The 14,756-nt window shown below is 32.9% G+C and overlaps 1 protein-coding gene across 1 annotated transcript in view; it reads right to left on the bottom strand.

The window, feature by feature from the left end:
- Positions 1–13,664, bottom strand: part of LOC118205325 (nose resistant to fluoxetine protein 6-like) — a 56,768-nt gene extending 43,104 nt beyond the window's left edge. The window contains exons 1-4 of the mRNA XM_085824127.1: positions 13,289–13,664; positions 6,811–7,055; positions 3,373–3,490; positions 3,201–3,285 (exon numbers count right to left, since the gene is read on the bottom strand). Coding sequence (XP_085680253.1) covers positions 3,201–3,285; positions 3,373–3,490; positions 6,811–7,055; positions 13,289–13,565 — 725 coding nt within the window. The 5' untranslated portion in view covers positions 13,566–13,664. The remainder of the gene's footprint in view (positions 1–3,200; positions 3,286–3,372; positions 3,491–6,810; positions 7,056–13,288) is intronic.
- Between the last annotated feature and the right edge of the window lie 1,092 nt (positions 13,665–14,756).

Below are 14,756 nucleotides of genomic sequence, written 5' to 3'. Positions count from 1 at the left end.
CACTTCTATTCCAACTAGTTAGTGAATAGCATCTGGCATGAAAGCAAAAACAAAACCCAAACAAATGGCGTCAAGACGTTGCTACACCAAGCCGAGTTAGACTTTTACTATACAGGTAAGAACACTCAAAATGAGTACTAGCCATAATTCTAGGTATATATAGCTACAATAATATAAAAAAATATTAATCATTTGAAAGCGGTTAAATAATTTATTTTGTAGTCTTCATATATATTTATGAAAAGCCAAAATATATCAAAGTATTTAAATATTTAATTATTATATTAAATTAAAAAATACAAACAATTAAACTTGTCTGCGACCAAAATGACCGTTCCCGTAATTCTGGTTTTAAAGAATTAGTAGGAAAATAGATGAAATAAAATGTAAATATTATGGGTAATTGATAATAACTTTAATGGAACAGGACGCAATTGATGATTTTCTTTGAAGCAAAGAATTGTCGATTTCAATTTTGCACAGAAAAGCGATATAAGCAAACTCTAAGGCGTGCCATAAATTATTAAATTATTTAATTTCTTACTTCGTTTAATGATGTAAATATTACCTTAATGGAAGTTTATAAAACAGAGACCAAAATAAATAAACGTATATATTTCGATAATAGAAGCTGTTTAAATATAGCTCTATATGAGCAGATCCGAAATGCCGTGCAGCTCATAATGTTAAAATCAAAATAAAATAAATACTGCAAGCTCTATAGAAACAATTTGTTTTTCAAGTATTTAACCCAAATCTGATTGTCAAAATATAATACATTACGATTTTGGGAAATACCGTATTCCAAAGAAACGCTTTAGCTTCAACGACGGGGAAAAATATACACGAATGTGTATTCGTGTAACAAGTGTAAGTTGCAAACCTGTTGATATTCATTTTCGTTATTCCGATGAGGAAAATGAGCACAAATTTTGAAATCGTAACATCACGGCCGCTCCTGGAAAAGCTAACATAGGCAGAGTCATAAGATGCCAATTTTTGGAGTGTGGTAGTTCTCACAAGTGATGACTAAACAAAGGTATATTTAGCTCTGAAATTATTTATGTTACTATACGGAACGTATAATTAACAGACGCCTACACCGGTAGAAATGTTGAATCAAGTTTGAGTGGTATTACACCATGAGAAACCTTCGAATACCGTTTTCAGCATAAATTGAATTGAAAAATAAAAACGGCATAAATTGATATGAGGAAAATTAGAAACATAACCTTTCAACTCCCAGTAACCGATATTATCCGTTAAGGAAGCAAGTAGTTGATAACGCATTGATATGTTGTGAAAGAAGATTTACATCGAATAATTTGCAAGTAGAATATTATTAAATGAGATATCATAGGAAGATAGACTCAAAAAATGATGCCTGAGGATTACGGGCTTGGAGTCGAATGAGACATCTAGGGACTAATGAGCAATTTCTCTACGCAGTACACTTTCAGACCATGAAACAAATGTCGAAATGTTTGATCTTCCTATATAGTTGGGAAAAACAGATAGGACTGCCTTATTTGAATATTTCATTCAGAACTTAACAATTTAGCTGATAGATTAATCATTTCGATATAATTATTCCATTTTGAACTTTATGCATCGAAAAGTGTCCAATGTACTACAACGGTAGCGCACTCGGCGCGTATTCGAGAGGTTCAGGTTTGAGTCCCGGCGAAGGCGTTGCCCATTTTTCACATCTCCCAACCGCTATTAGGTGTCCCGTAATCCCCAGTCACCCTTTAAAAGGGGAAGGCATTTTCTCCCTCCTTCCAGCCTGCTTTTGTGGAGTAATGGTAGCACACTGCGAGCATACTTCGAGAGGTCCAGGTTCGAGTCCCGGCGAGAGTATCGCTCATATTTCATGTACTCCTGCATCAAAAATCCTAATGGCTCTACAGTATAAAATTCAAATAGTTTTCTGCGACCGTTTGTAATAAAATCAAGTAACGCTCTCTATACAGACTCTTCCTGTATTCACCACTTAAAAAAAAGCGTTTTACCACTCTTGAAACAAATTCCCCTTTTCCAGTGACTCAATTTACATGTAACGATCACGTCGGGTCTTGGATTTAAACATACGTTTTTTCTCACCGGACTGCAGGCCGTTAACTATAAACAGATGATGTATGTTACAATCAAATAACATAAATATAAGGAGCGTATAATAATAACTATGTCTCTAAATATAATAAAAAAGAGTCTGTGTGTCTTTTGTTCGAGATGCGCGTAAGCTAATAGACCCAGGACTACTAAATTAGGTATATAGGTGCATCTATACAAGAGCCAGTGCACCTCAAAACGATTTTTTCAAAATTGGAATCCGATTTCTTTTAATTTTATCTTTTCGATTTTGTCGCATCATTTTGAATAGTTTCATTCTTTTAGAAATGTAGTTTTTGCAGCATTTTTTCATTCAATTGTATACTGGACTGCTGACTGTTGAAAATTAGCACTGTTCCCACTTGGAAAATGAAGGAGAGTGCAGTTTTTAAACTTAATGTTTCTCTTGGATACTGGACGCTTGTTGAGAGAAGCAACGGCAAACTCGTTAATTTATTTATTAGGATAATTAATATTTTTATCAAAATATATTGCTTATTTTATTGTAATCTTGTTATTTGTAATATATTAAAAATTTTTTTAATGAATTTGATTTACAGAGTAAAATTCTACGCAGTTTTTAAATTTAACATCTTGTGTTCCTTTCAGGCATTTTTACGGTACATTTAAAAGCCAGACGAAGGCTGGCCGCGTAGCTTCTAGTTATTAAATATAAGAACTATCATGAACTTCATAATAGAATTAATATTTACTTCAGTATTTGAAGTATATGCATTAAACGTAACTCAATACATTCCTGTATACAGTGTTTTGCATTATCTTTTGTGTACATTTCTTTATATGTCTCCACATCCTTGCTAAAATAGAATTGCTAGCAGTCTTATCGAAAGGAAGCTGACATTCTCCATTGAAGTTCTTTCTATTCAAAAGAGCAAATTGGTACATTTCTTAAAAATTTCAGGCAGCGGTGAAAATACTTTAGGATTCTGATTGGTGTAACTATAAGGAAACACCCATAAAGACCATAAGGAAAATACAACAAAATGTCATTTTCTAGTTTTTGTCATGTTACCATATTTAATTACATATATAAAAACGAAAAAAAAAATGTATCATTCTGAACTTACGTAGAAACTATGAAAAAGGTACTGTATTTCCGTCCTCGCTCTTCACAAGTTGCAACTTTCGAATCAAAATACAGAGTATCAGCAACTGAAACGAGAAAAATTATACCTTTAAATACAGTTAAAATAAAAGATAAAAATACATAAGCTAAAAATATGGAAAATATTCGCTTACAATATTTAATGAACTGTTCCAAATCATCTTTACTGCAGCCTGAAGGAATGCACATTCCAATGTTTATTGATCCAGTGTAAAATAAATGAGCTCTGGCTGCTATCATCTTTATCAAGTCCTTAAAGAGTCAAAATAATGTTTTAATGTGATCATAAGATGCATATATAGTGATACCAAATTCATTCCTAATTGGTAAACTTCAGCTATGTATTAACACTGGCTGTAAATGGAATCTTATGTAAGCTTTGGTGCGAGCTTCTTATTAAAATAACAACGTATTATTTTTATACTTATATTTGAACAAAGGTGATTCCATGCCATGCTTCCTCGAAGATACATGCAGTTTGTTTTCTAAAACACTGATATAAAATTGATGATTAAATTTAAATTAAGTATTCTCGCCTATACGCATACACATACATGAAATTTAGTGACTTACACATTTAAATCTGCATATTAGTCATCAGAGCATAAATTTGATGGATTTTGTTTAGAGCTAACTTAGATTTTCTTTAGCATTTAATTTATGTGTTCTTATGCATTTGCCAATTTCTTTCAAATATCAGCATCAGCAAAACATTTAATTTAAAGTAACTATATATACCTGAGAGACCACAAGGTCTAATTAATCAAGCTACTTTTTAACAGACGAGGATTAGTTATTAACGACATCAGTATTCAAACTGAACTTACACATCGGTGAAGATTTAATTGATCGTTTGATTTTAGGTTTGAATGCATATAGCACAGATATCGCGTTGCGTTCGGTCGAAAATACCTTTAAGGTGGACTATTTCAGAGATGATGGAATAACCGTGTATGTTAATATAAAGTTTTATGGATGTTCCTTGAGGTATTACTTCCGATGCTTCGGGCCTTGAAACAATAGGTCTGGTGCTTCAGGTGTTGAGACGGTGAGTTAGTTGTTCAGGAGATGCGACTCTTTTTGTAACTAAAAGCTAAAGTCCTGCAGACCTTACTAGACTAATAAAATGTTGTGTCTTAACTATAATTACATCACTATATTTTAAACAACTCAAATAGTTCTGAAGAAGATTAAAATAACCTTTTGATTTAACAGACAGGCACAATTTGTGCTATAGACGAAACTTCCATGCCTTATAAGATTTAAATAACAAAAGATGCATTCCAAATATAAGTAACGGTAACTTAGTTGAAAACTATACATAAAATTAACGAAACTAACCTTGAATTTTATCGGTGCGTATTTTAAAACATCGACTGCTGAGGTGCTATAGCCGGGAGATACTTTAAGCAGTGAGTTGGCAGAAATAACTAACAGCAAGGCGCGGTTGCTAGAAGCTTTAATTTAAATATGAAATGATTCTCAACTTAATTGCACACAAACCTAATTTGGATTCTGGTGAGAAACACGGAAAGGAGAAGTTATAATAAATTATAATAGTGTCAAATATTATACACTACAGTATTAAAATATTTTATTAAGTATTATAGTATTAAAATAATTAGTTAACATAAGATACCGCACAGTGAGTTGAAAACCATGAATCAGGTATTCAGATATTGAAACGATTGATCATGATTTGCATCTTTATCGATAATAATCTCTGTTGCAATGATTCATCTTTTGCTAACGTATTTCTGCTTAATGAATGAAGAAATGATGAATGAAATGGTCTAAATTGTATATTCTGTCAATCTAAATCCCATAAAAAGTGTTTGAATGGCTTTAAAAGTCTTACTGCATAACGCAGTTCAAAACTTAACATAAAAAGAAGTATTACTAGTTTAAATCAGGAATAGGGAAACGTGGCTCAGAATCTTTCGAACAAATTTCTTAAAAGAATGCATTAGCAAATGCATTTATTTTTCACAGTCAAGTGATATCAAATTCTCGATTTGAAATTGTGTTCTCCTTTGCTTAGTGACAGAACTTTCCTTTTGTTGACGTATTGACGTTGTTTTTGTTGTTATTAAATATTTAGTTCGGAACAGGAGACGGGAAAAGTCAGCGATGCCTTAGCTGGTATACGAACAACGAACCTTCCGGATGATAGCTGGGCGTGCATCCTATTACACCATAAAGACACAAGATAAGAGCGAAGAAAATTTATTGTATTCTCAGCCATTTAAAAAGCAACTGGGGATGAGAAAATCAGTTTCCAAATCCAAGAGGCAACGAATGTAGAATAGCTCCACCTGTAGAATCTTTAGAATTATGGAAAAATATGAGGAATCAGACACGCCCCTCTCAGGATTCGAACTATGAACCTTCTGATTGCTATTCGGGAATGGCTACAATTACAACATGAAGGCACGCCGTAAAAGGAAAAATTCCTTGCTGCTTCGTCTTTAATTATCAGTCATGGAATGGTTTGTTCTCCTCTGATTAAAGAAATAAATTAATGTTTCATTTTACGAATATATTTATATATAGTTAGCCCTTAATTTACAAACTGCATTTCTTCATTCAAGTATGCAGCATTCTATAGTTCATCTATATGTATTTCCTAATTTGGCTTATCATTTTATGAAGTTTGGAATCGTTTTTGGTATCAAATAAGTCAAGAAGAAAAAGTGAATTAATAAAAGTGTTCATTGAAAAAACAATTGCCTGCCACATTGTTTTGGCTTCTATATTTACCGTCTGTATCTTTTACGACTCTATCTAGAATTATGTAAGATTAAATGAATTATAATTTTAAAACTTCCTTTAGAATAATTTGAAAGAAATTTCCAGGGGCGGTCAGATAGCTTCTCTGCAAAGCAAGTTTAGGGTTGCATAAAATGTCAAGGCAAGGCAGAAATGTCAAGCGAAGGCGAGAAATCGCTCATTTGGTGATATTTGGCGACACAATTGGCGATATGCCATAGACGGATGGAGAACCTTCTGGAACGAATTTTTATGGGTTTAGCCTAGAATGTTCTCGAAGACGAGCCGAAAGCTATATTCAGTGCGGAGTTAGTGAGGGTCCACTGAATTGATAGCCAGTCAGTGAGTGCCGAGTTGGTCCTTGAGTGCAGCGAAAGAATCTCTTAGTGTATCGCAGTTAGTGCATCGTCGAGACAGTGTGTTGAGCTCCGGGAACGACTGAACCGAGGAGTCAGGAGCTGTACTTTAGTTTATCGTCGAGTGCATCGCGAGTTGTAGCGTGGAGAGTCTCGAGAGTACGTGGAATTCCGAGAACGGCCGAGGGGTGTCGGAAGCTGTACTCTGGTGCTTTGCAGTGAAGCTGTCTGTAAAAATGTTTTGGAGCTGGTCCTGAGAATACTGGCTAATAAATTGTGTTTCGATATTTCATCGTGTGGTGTTCTCGTTATTCACTCTAAATCAGCACGAACCCCGTACGAATGTGAAAAGAAGAAAAATAACGCTAACAATACCTTCTTCAGATACAGGCATTATATTTGAGATTTGAATATTAACAAAATTATTATATACATATAATTACTTACTGATCCAGTTTTTGTAGCAGCCATTAGTCCTTCTATTTTGTCTGCAAACGAATATACTTTCTTTTCCTTAATGGGTAGCACAGGTCTAAACTCGACAACGCAATACTTCCCTCGAAACATAACATCCCCTTGACCTCCAAGTTTTGATTTCGTGGCAACTGCATTAAGACAACCGTCGTAATTCCCAAATGCTGAAAGAGTACCACTAAGAAAACCGTCGATTCCTTTGCCGGTTGAATCCACAACTAAATTTCAAAGATAGACATTTACAATTCATTTTATACTTGAGAATAAAAGATATATAGCCTACATAATTTACAAGTAAATGTACCCAACTAAAAAAATTCTACGTTACTGAAAGAGTAGTGAAAGTAAAAAAAAAAAAAAAAGTGAAAATGGTCCTGATATCCAATTCTAATAATTTAGACGTTGCTGACGCAGTAGAGAAAGAGTAATGGGTGTTTAGGTTTTTGAGATTGAAAAGCATTTCATTCAAAGCGCAATAAAAATTACATCAATTAAGAGAGAAAATACAACTCTTGCATAATTTTGAACTGTGTTACCTAGGAAACCAGTGATTGTACAATATTTCAAACTTAGGTTATACTTTACTTTGTATACTGCCCGTATTGAATGTGAGACTGAAGATGACATGCATGCGTACTAGTGATATTTATATACAGAATATCGTATTCAGAAATGTCCTATTTTGAAATGTCATTACATTCAAATTAACGCACATAAAATGAAAAAAGTGCTTTATGTAAGAAGCCTAGCTTATTAAATTGATTACAATAAATTAGTGTATTTCTATATATAATTCTTTTGTGATACGCAGAAATTCTAGTCTATAGTAGAGGTTACTTTGCTGAGTACAGGTAGTTCTATTCGTCGCCGCGATATTTGATCGAATCCTTGGAAGTATATAAAATTAATCTTACACACAAAGAAAATCATCAAACACAGACACACAGACAAACATCATTACAAAAAGTAGGCAAAACATGCTGTGGGGATCATAATTCATGATTATGCCTAGTCGTTATCGAGTTTTTGTGCTGAAAACATTACCTTTCTATAACCTCACGTACTTTAACGAGAGGTAAAAAATTATTTACAAAATGTGTCATCTGAATTTGAAATTTCAATCAAAATGTGTTATTTGAACTTTGTGGCAGAAGGCGCAACGCTGAAAAGCCCGCAGGCGGAAGCAACAGCCATTTGATAAGAGAAATATTTTGATACACTGCCGTGTAAACTAGTTTTTCGATTGAACATTGTTTATTTGCTGCGTTTTTATGTTCAAAATGAATAATACTTCAGTTTCTTCAATCTCCAGGGATATTACTGACGATGCAGCTATAGCTAAAGAGTAAGGTAAGTTTTGCTTTATTTCATGTAATATATCTTCAATATGTTTAAATGCATTGCACATATTTAATGTTTATGTTATTAGAGCAGTACGTAGGTAGCGGAAAGTTTTTTTCGAAAATATTTTCATATAAAAATATGTTAACATTCAAGAATTAAGATAACTATGATGAATGCTACCATTACAGCTAACAAATATGTTCATATTAGCAATATTGTACTAAAATTCCATTTTTAGCTAGTGAGTCCATGGATGTAAGATTTGTTAATGCATATATCTGCTATTCTAACACATATGAGTTTCTTGTCTCTTCTCTTCCACGTGTAAATTGTTCACATTAAAAAAGAACTTAAATTGACATCTAAAGATCCATTTGGGAGAGAAATATTTTCATAGCGTGGAATGTGCTGAATGTGCTGTGCTTTGAAAAGTGATTTAAACAAGCATATGGGAACATATGAAGCATACTGAAACAAACACCCATTCAATCTAGTATGTGTTCCAAATGTTTCACTCGCAATGAAAATTTAGGAGTTCATTAAGTTATTCCCTTCCAAAAATTTACTTGGGCGATACGTTTACAAATATCTTAAACCGATGATTTGAATAATCCCCTGAAATCGCATGAAAGGACATCTGCCAAATTTCCAAAGAAATTCAGTGAATTTGTTTTTCTCGAACGTCATGAAGCGTCTCATCTTGGAAGTTGTGCTTAACATTCGAAAGCTTATATAAATCAAAAAGATTTAAGAAGACATATGAAAACATACAAAGTTGTCTTTAACTGTAATAACAGCTCAAAATATTTCAGCTCAAAGAATTTCACACGAAAGAGCATGAAGCTTCTCTTGTTACGAATTGCGTCCAATATGCACAAGAGATTAAAGGGAAGATTGATCTTATACGTCACGTTCGAGGTGAAGCATGATCCGTGCGAACCTTGGGAAAACGAAGGAATGCTGACACTGTCAATTCATGTACTCTAGCTAAAATCACAAATCTTAAGGGCAGGTTCTGAAATGAGTCTAAGATTCATACAGGTCACCAAAATTAAAGAATAATTAAAACAGTATGCTCATCAAGTCAATGCTGTAGCCAATGTCCAATGTTGTAATTATTTATGTTAATTGAACACAAAATTACACTTCCGCGCATACGTTAGCGTTGGAAATATGCAAATTAAGTGACTGACAATGTTGTTCGCCATGAACGAACGCATTTTGGAATTCTGGTCTATAGTATTGTTTAACGTGAAAGTGGTTTCTGAAAGTGATCAGCATTCAGTAGTTATGGCTCAAGGGCATCATTTAAGTGACGGTACAAAATGGCGAATAATTGATAGAATCGAGTGATGTCAAACACAAATCGAGGTCCCCCTAGATTTGAATATCCCTCAAAGTGTCATATAAAGAGCTTGGAACCGTTTTTAAGCCCTGGTTCAGTTGATAGACAACCTGGTAAAGGACCACCATCAAAAGAGAGGTTTCTGCCGTTGTCCGGCTCGAAGAAACCGCGAAGCGGCTATAAGAGATTTGGATTTAGACCTTCAGGTTGCCACAAGAACTCAAATTAGCCGTTCTACTGCTGCATGAAGGCTTAGCGAGGTAGGATTGTATGCCCGAAAACCAGGTATTTGTGTCTCATTTATTCCACCTTTCAGAGGAGCCCGTTTAATCTGATGCCATCATAATGCTCAAAGGAGCCAGGATGACCGGGCCCGAGTATTGTTTACTGAGAACTCCAAATATAGACTGAAACAGCTATTATAGACGTGTTTTGATCTGAACAGAGTAAGAAACACGCAGCTTTACTTTCCCCTTTCCGTGAAATATCCCTTTTTCACGACCTCGATTCAATGTTTTGTGCAGCAATTATGACAAATGGCCGCACCGAGCTGCATATATTTTAGAAAGGTCAGAGATATGTGAACTAAGTAAGTACTGGAACCCCAAGTTAGACTGTTTAGGGATACTGTTGGCCCAGAGTCTTTTGTTAATGGATGACAATGATCTTCCTTATATATATGGTATCATAATACTTGCAAACAGAAGTTATCACAGTTAATGGTACATATGAATCAACAATTATATATGTAGTAAAATAGCTGGAATGCAAAGAAAGTACGAGGGCTAAAATTCCTAAAATGTACGTTCATTATCACCGGGAAATAAATTTAAGTTAATCAAAACGAAGGAAAAGAAAGATCCGCGAAAGATGAAACTAGTGTTAAAGCAAGGGAAGGAAGAATTAGAATAATTCATTGCGCACTATCGAATGACAGGCGAATTCTCGCTGCCAAAAGAACGTTCTGTTTTTAAAGAAAGACATTTGGAAGAGCGTATGAGTTTTGCAAAATCTTAGAATGCCGAATACAGTGCGAAGTATTCAAAGAAACGGTAAAATGATCTCTGGAGCCATGGAAAAAATTAATTTGTTTGGAATGGATCGGAAACAGCTTGTTCTCTGACCTCAAGCCCAGGCGCATAATTCAAAACACATACGGAAAATCATTATAGTTGGAGGTTGCGCTCTTACGTTGTGGAATTGCTTTTCCTTTTTTGCTTTGGCATTTCCTTAGAGATGGTATCGTAACCAAAGAGAAGTGTGTGGATATTTTAGAAAATGCAGTGTTAAAACGCATGTCACTGAAAAGGCGATGTCATTAACGATGTTGCAAAGCTGATGATAAACTGGTTCTAAAATAGGATTGACACTCTAAAATAGGATTGACTCGTTCAGTTCTCAGACCTGATTCCATTTAAGACTGTAAGACATGAAACAAAAAATAAACATCGTCAAACATCACATTTGAAGGAATTTTGGAGAATTGCATCCTATGTATTTCATTTTATTACTGTTGGAAAATTGAAGAAATTATTTGTCTTTATATCAAAGAAAATCAGCGTGATATTTAAAAACAAAGGCATTGCAACTAAATATCAATAAAAGAGTTACATTTTTGTAATAATCAAATCATTTGCTTTCAATAGCAAATGTAATTTCTATTTTTTATCTAATGCAAATTTATGATATTTCAGATATTCAGAGGAACATTCCTATAATTGGTGATAGTACTTACAGACTCAATTAATTGGGTCCAAACAGTGCTCATTAACCATGAATGGAAAACGTAAAACTGTCATGATGCTTAAATTTCTTAAATAAAATAACAGGCAATTCCATTTTTTGACAATTGGGGTATATTAAAATGTCTATTCCTCGAATTATGCGTTATTAAGCTATGCATTTTGATGTTTTCTTAGTACGTTAGTTAACCTTTCTTGATACTGTATGAAAAGCTTTGGATAAAAACATGTTGGAAGCAGTCACGTCCAACGAATCTGTAAGAATTTAGCATATTTTAAGAGTGCTTTTCAAAAGAAAATATATTCAGTTATTCATAATATAGGTCCGAAAATCCATGCTTTATTCAAATACATTTTTATTTACTAATTGAATATCATGGGCGCCCCGGTAGTTTTATTACCTTTGTTATTGAAAAAAAAGTATGATTTGTTTTCAAATATAGTTATTAAATGTATTAATTTATATTTCATTTGAAATTTCACATCTTTTTTAAGCTCAAAGTAAAACAAATTTTGCTAATATCTGTTCTTTTGAGGAGTAAGTAAAAAAAGATCGCATTCATTTTAATGAAAGATATTAAACTCTCTCTGCCCCTCCTCCTCCCTATCAGACTTAAAGTGATTGTAATAATTTCGAAGAACTTATTCAGTGGTCAAATGATAAAACAGACTAATATAAATCACATTATTATTTTCATATAAGAACCAATGGTCAAGAAGTAAGCTTACTCTCCTTTACGTTTATACATAGGGGTTAAATCCAACGGCTGAGTTCGGCATGACGATTAAGTGATACTTCAGGCTTGGGCTGAATTGGCAAAATTTATAGTTGTCGAACTTATATTACAGAAATAGTGACAAAATTTGTGTAGGCCTTTCTCATAATCGCCGTATTTGACTTTCTTCTGAAGAACAACATTTTAATAAAGCTATAATAAACTCATGTACTTATGAAGCGTATTTAAGTTTCTTCAACTTACATACACTTCACAAGTTAGTTTTTTAAGTGCACTTCACAATTAAGTTTAATTTTTTTTAACTTAGATAAATTTCACAAATACATGAGTGAAATAATGATGAAATATTAAGAAAACTGTAGATAAATTTAGAAACAGAATAATTTAATCTTTTGATCCAATGAATATGTATGATAAATTATATCTCTTCTTTTCATTCACTAATATTTATTTTATGAGTTTTAAATAAAATATTTTTTAAGAAATGAATTCTGTATATTAAAGACTTTTCTAAGCTCCAGTCACGAAATATTGAAATCTTCAGAATTTTACTTTCTTATGCATATTTTACAATTTAATATTTACTTAAAGTACAAAAATATGTAAAATATTAAGCTTATGAGCTGTTAAATTTTCAGTAAAATTAATTCTTATTAATTCTGCCTTTCTGTAAATTTTTCTTCATAAATTAATTTTACTCTACATTATGCAGTTTAGAAATTATAATCAATATAAATACATACAAATGTTTAAAATTAGTGCTTCAAGTAGCGAATTAGAGTTGCCTCAAATCACTGATTAACGCAGTTCATTAAGAAAGTTGGTTGATGTAAATTTATCCTTACATACTATGATTCTAAAGAATTAATTCTTTAAAAAAATTTAATTTAAAAAATAACTTTAGTAATTTTTATGTGAAAGTTTCCAATATTCTAGCCATTACTTGATGAAATCTCCTTATAACACCGACTTTACCAATTGAAACGAAATTTATATTTGAAAAATACATTGTTACATATGTTATAAATAATACTTCCTGCTGCAATATGTTCTGTTTTTGACTTACTGATGTTAGATACATGTACATAAACGTTTATCTGTTGTTACATACAATGAGTATTAGCGCAATATCAAATTCAAGCATCTAGAAGTAATTGTTCAGTGAATTTTAAGATTGTGATGTTCTCCAGTAAATGTGAAATTTTCACGATTTTGATAATATATTTACATTATATTTAGCATTAGTCAAATGTAAAATAGAAAATGTTACGTATTGCACTCACATTCGATAGCCCATTCTCTGAGATTCCTTAAACCAATAGCGAATTCGAAGCCTTGTTTCCTGCAAGTTGACGTTAAATTCATTTTACTTGTCGCTCTGATTATCTGTGGTAGAGCCATTTTCATTCCATAATTCACAAATTCTTTAAATTTTTTATCCAGTTTATGCCATTTGTCGTAAACAATCTCGTTTCCCAAGGGTTCTCCGATGTCATTTGTGAAGCTTAAACTTTCGGAAGCAGCTATTACAGCAAACGCCAAAATAACCTTTAAATCCATTGTACATCAAAACTAAATATAATCATCTGGCACTTGAACAAATGGAGTTGGAATTTAAGTCCTTCAAATGTTGATATGATTCAAGTGAAGTCCAATACGTATGTAGTGAGTTTTCGTAAAAGTTAAATTTTCATGACTTTTCTTCAATGTAATCATTCTTATCATTTTCGAATCATTGTTTTTTCTTCCGTGAATTAAGGAAAGTTATTACTCTATCTGATGCTAAAACGAAAGAATAATTGAATAATTAGCTTACAATAATAAGTATTAAATTTTCATTATTATGCCGCATTTGAGCTTCGGAAATTTAAAATGATTCCTAAGGGTAAATTATTTTGTTTTGTACACGTTGAAAGGAAAGATAGCAAAATTTGTACTCCGTAGAAGGTAGGTTCCTTTAAAAATGTTTCAAAGTAAAAGGTTCAAGATAAAACAACCTTGAGTGAAAATAGAGATACACATATCCTTTTAAATCCTTCTAAGAGTAATTGGAGAAGCTAACTTTTTTTCTATGGTTTTAATGAGTTCAATCTTTTCTGAACTCGTTGAGGACTCGGTGCAAATGAGCGGACAATGAATATGGGCAGTATGTCTGATGCAGTATAATTTATTTAGCCAATCGATCTAAAATTTTACAAACCGAATAAAATTGGCAAATACGTATGTAGCGTGCAGAAAAACGGTCGGCAGTTTTGAAAACAGTCTTGGGTTACATGGAGGCTTCATTTTGTGCAAAGTATTTCCAGAAGTCTAAAAAAGGCATTCTAATTCAATTGCTAGGACGTATAGACCGGAGACAAATCTTGACATGTTTATGCAGCTAATCCGTGCACTTGTTTAGTTCGATTCGTTGTTGGACTGGTACAGGTGCATTTTTGTAGCACTGTTTTTGCATTCCTCTTGATACGAGGAGCAATCATTTTCTTTTTGTGGGAAGGGGTTATGTTCAGTGTCTGTTAAGAGTATTTTATTTCACTATTTCAGTTTCCACATTTGTTCTGATATTTGAAAAAGCACTATTACTGATTACAAAGAAAAACGTCTCAGGTATAATAACAAACTTAAATATTTATTGAAACTTTAATATTTACGGAGTGTTTTGAGAGATTAACCATTTAACCTCGATTTGAAAGTTTAACCATGTCATAAACAGGTGGATTGACGAGACATAAAAATTCCTGATGTGGACAT

The sequence above is a fragment of the Stegodyphus dumicola genome, chromosome 9 (genome assembly GCF_044657685.1).
Source record: "Stegodyphus dumicola isolate Sdum_Otavi_A_Nest chromosome 9, ASM4465768v1".
NCBI lineage: Eukaryota > Metazoa > Arthropoda > Arachnida > Araneae > Eresidae > Stegodyphus > Stegodyphus dumicola.
The sequence above is the reverse complement of the archived record's forward strand: the minus strand, read 5'-3'. Positions and strand labels throughout refer to the sequence as shown.